This window comes from Chinchilla lanigera, unplaced genomic scaffold (assembly GCF_000276665.1).
Source record: "Chinchilla lanigera isolate Chin_1 unplaced genomic scaffold, ChiLan1.0 scaffold00016, whole genome shotgun sequence".
NCBI lineage: Eukaryota > Metazoa > Chordata > Mammalia > Rodentia > Chinchillidae > Chinchilla > Chinchilla lanigera.
Window position 1 is genome coordinate 10,893,609 of NW_004955417.1, and position 2,900 is coordinate 10,896,508.

Consider the following 2,900-nt stretch of genomic DNA (forward strand, 5'->3'; position numbering starts at 1 on the left):
CCTGTTTCTTCAGAGAAGCTCCCGTCTCTCCTTCGCCTTGGATAGTGTCTCCAGCCTTCCTTTGCAGCCCCTCCGGCCTCCTGATACTGACTCAGTCAGGACACTACGTCGAACTCCAGGCCTTCCACTGCATCCTTTGGGTCTCCATGCAGCGCTTTTGCACTCCTACACACCTGACTCTGTGGGCGGCCGTGATGGTTGACTGACTACCAGATTGAGAAGTTTAGTTGAGAAGCTTAACTAAAGCGACTCAGCAGTTCTCCACCCTAGGGTGTGGAAGACCCACCCTAGGGTGTGGAAGACCCGCCCTAGGGTGTGGAAGACCCGCCCTAGGGTGTGGAAGACCCGCCCTAGGGCGGCTCAAGGCCTGGATGGTATAAAGGGGAAAGGAGGAAGGACAGGGCTGCTTGTCTCTTCGCAGGACCTCCAGTCTTCACCTTCACCTCCATCTCTTGGCTTCTGGCACACACCCTTCAGCCTTCCATCGCAGACCTATCCGCCTTCTGATACGGACTCGCACGGGACAGTGCAGGGAGCTCCAGGCCTCGCACTAAATGAATCCTTCGGTCTCCCGTGTGCAGACGGAGCCTCTGCTGCACGCTTCCACACACGACTCTGTGGGTGGCCATGGTAAGCCAGTCCTGTACATTCTTTTTCTTTGGTACCGGGAATCAAACTCAGGACCTTGTGCTTGCCAGGCAGGTGCTTGTGCCGCTGAGCTAAATCCCCGGCCCTAGTCCTGTACATTCTTATACATTTGCATATCTTGTGCTAAATCTGTGTCTCTAGTAAAATACTGATTGATACAGTGGGCATTTTTTGGTGACAGGCAAGATGGCAGATACCGAAGACCATGTTTTGGAGCCGGCTACTCCTGCTGCCCCACTGTCATTCTGCTTCCTACGCACATCCAGGCCGAGGCAGCTGGCAGGTCAGGGAGATGCTGCGGGGTTGGCCCCAGAGGAAAAGGATTTCTTAAAGACCATGGAACGAAGGGAGCTGCAGAACCCCCCAGAAGGCCCCAAGGAACTGGTCATCCCGCTGATCCAGAATGGCTACCGAAGGCAGCCCTTGGCCCAAAGCCCTGGGCCCTTCACAGAGGCACTGGCAGATACAGCGCTGTCCCAGGCCGTGAAGGAGCTCACAGAGGAATCCAAGATGTCTCTAGTGGAGAGAAAGGGTGCGGGTGCTGACGCCGTTCTCACTATCCCCGTGGCCCAGACAGGATGCACCCCCGGTGGGAAAAGGGGAGACAGCCAATCCTGGGCTGAGACAGTGCCAGACGCTGACTACGAGGCAGTCCCTGTAGAGGCCTATGGGCTGGCCATGCTGCGGGGCATGGGCTGGAAACCTGGCGAGGGCATTGGCCGCACTTTCAATGAAGTGGTGAAGCCCTGTGTAACGTCACTGAGGCTCAAGGGGTTAGGGCTGGGTGCCAACCTGACTCAGGCCCAAGTCCAGGCCGTGGCCTCCAGTGGCTGCTATCACCCACCAAGGCCAGATGGGGAACAGGAGAAGGATAAGGAAGACCAAACTCAAGGGCTGGTGCCTGGAGACACTGTGGTGGTCCTTTCCGGCCCGTATCAACACCTCTACGGAAAGGTGGAAGGCCTTGATCCTGACAACGTGCGGGCCATGGTTCGGCTCGCAGTGGGCCGTCACACGGTGACTATCAGCGGCTACTGCCTGCGACCCGTGTCTCAGCAGGAGTTCGACGCGAACTCCTTGCGCCTTGTCCAGGCAAGTAGAACTTGCTCTCGACAACACAGCGGAACAGCTTTGTCACAGAAGGCCCTCAGGAACGAAGACCTGCATGACCCTCAGGAGGACTCAGGCAGGAAGCGGAAACACTTTCCAGACCGACAGGAGGGGCCTGCAGCCAAGAGAGGGACAGCAGCCAGGAGTCGGCACTGGCTGACCAGGGACCTGCGCGTGCGCTTCGTGGACAAGCTGTACGAGGCTGGCCGGTATTACAACACCAAGATGACGATTGAAGATGTCCTGAGCCCAGACACATGTACGTGCAGGACAGATGAAGGCCGAGTCCTAGAGGGCGTGAGGGAAGACATGCTGGAGACCCTGGTTCCCAAGGGCGAGGGGGATCGGGTGATGGTGGTGCTGGGGCCACAGGCTGGAAAGGTGGGGTATCTGCTGGGCAGGGACACAGCCAGGAGCCGGGCTTTGGTGCACCTGCGGAGAGACAATCATTTGGTGGAGCTTCACTACAATGCCGTGTGCCAGTTCATCGGCCTCAGCGACTCAGATGATGACTGACCATGGGACGACTTCCATCCTGGAGGCTGTTAACGGTTTAGAAATTTTTTTTCCCAGCACTCGGGAGGCTGAGGCAGGAGGATAACTGCGGGCTCGAGACCAGCCTGGGCTACGAAGTGAGCTCAAGACCACCTGAACTGCACTGCAAGACCCTGTCTCAAAAAGACAAAAAAAAAAAAAAAAAAAAAAAAAAAAAAAAATTAATGAAAAAAATAAAACAAATTTTCATACAAAACCAATCAATGTTTGACTGTTGCGCAATTTCTAAACGCACCCCCCCCATTCCTGGTGCTGGCCATAATACCCTTATTTTATTTCCTGACTATCATGAAATGCAAATAAATATTCAGTTTAATCGGTTTTGCTGATGAGCACAAGCTTCTCTCTTGCAATGGTGCAGGGTCTACTAAGCCCCAGCACCAACCCAACGAAGCCGCGCTCGAAGACACCGTGCGAATGCAGGCACCGCCCGCTTTCTAAGCCCTGAGCTCGGGTTCCAGCTCTGCGTAGCTCTGGGACTTGCTGGACCTCAGTTTCCTCCGACTCCCTGAGTCGGGGCACAAAGTCCCGCCGAGCACGCTCGCGCCCCCGCTCCTTAGAAGGGATCAACGAGGAGAGAACGCCGC

General features: G+C 55.9%; 1 protein-coding gene across 1 annotated transcript; it reads left to right on the forward strand.

Moving 5' to 3' along the window:
* Window positions 1-353: 353 nt before the first annotated feature.
* Window positions 354-2,346, forward strand: LOC102028534 (G patch domain and KOW motifs-containing protein-like). Its single transcript, XM_005381818.2, has 2 exons — window positions 354-630; window positions 830-2,346. Exons 1-2 carry the CDS (start codon window positions 555-557, stop codon window positions 2,272-2,274), a joined length of 1,521 nt encoding a protein of 506 aa, XP_005381875.2. The 5' UTR covers window positions 354-554; the 3' UTR covers window positions 2,275-2,346.
* The last annotated feature ends 554 nt before the right edge of the window (window positions 2,347-2,900 follow it).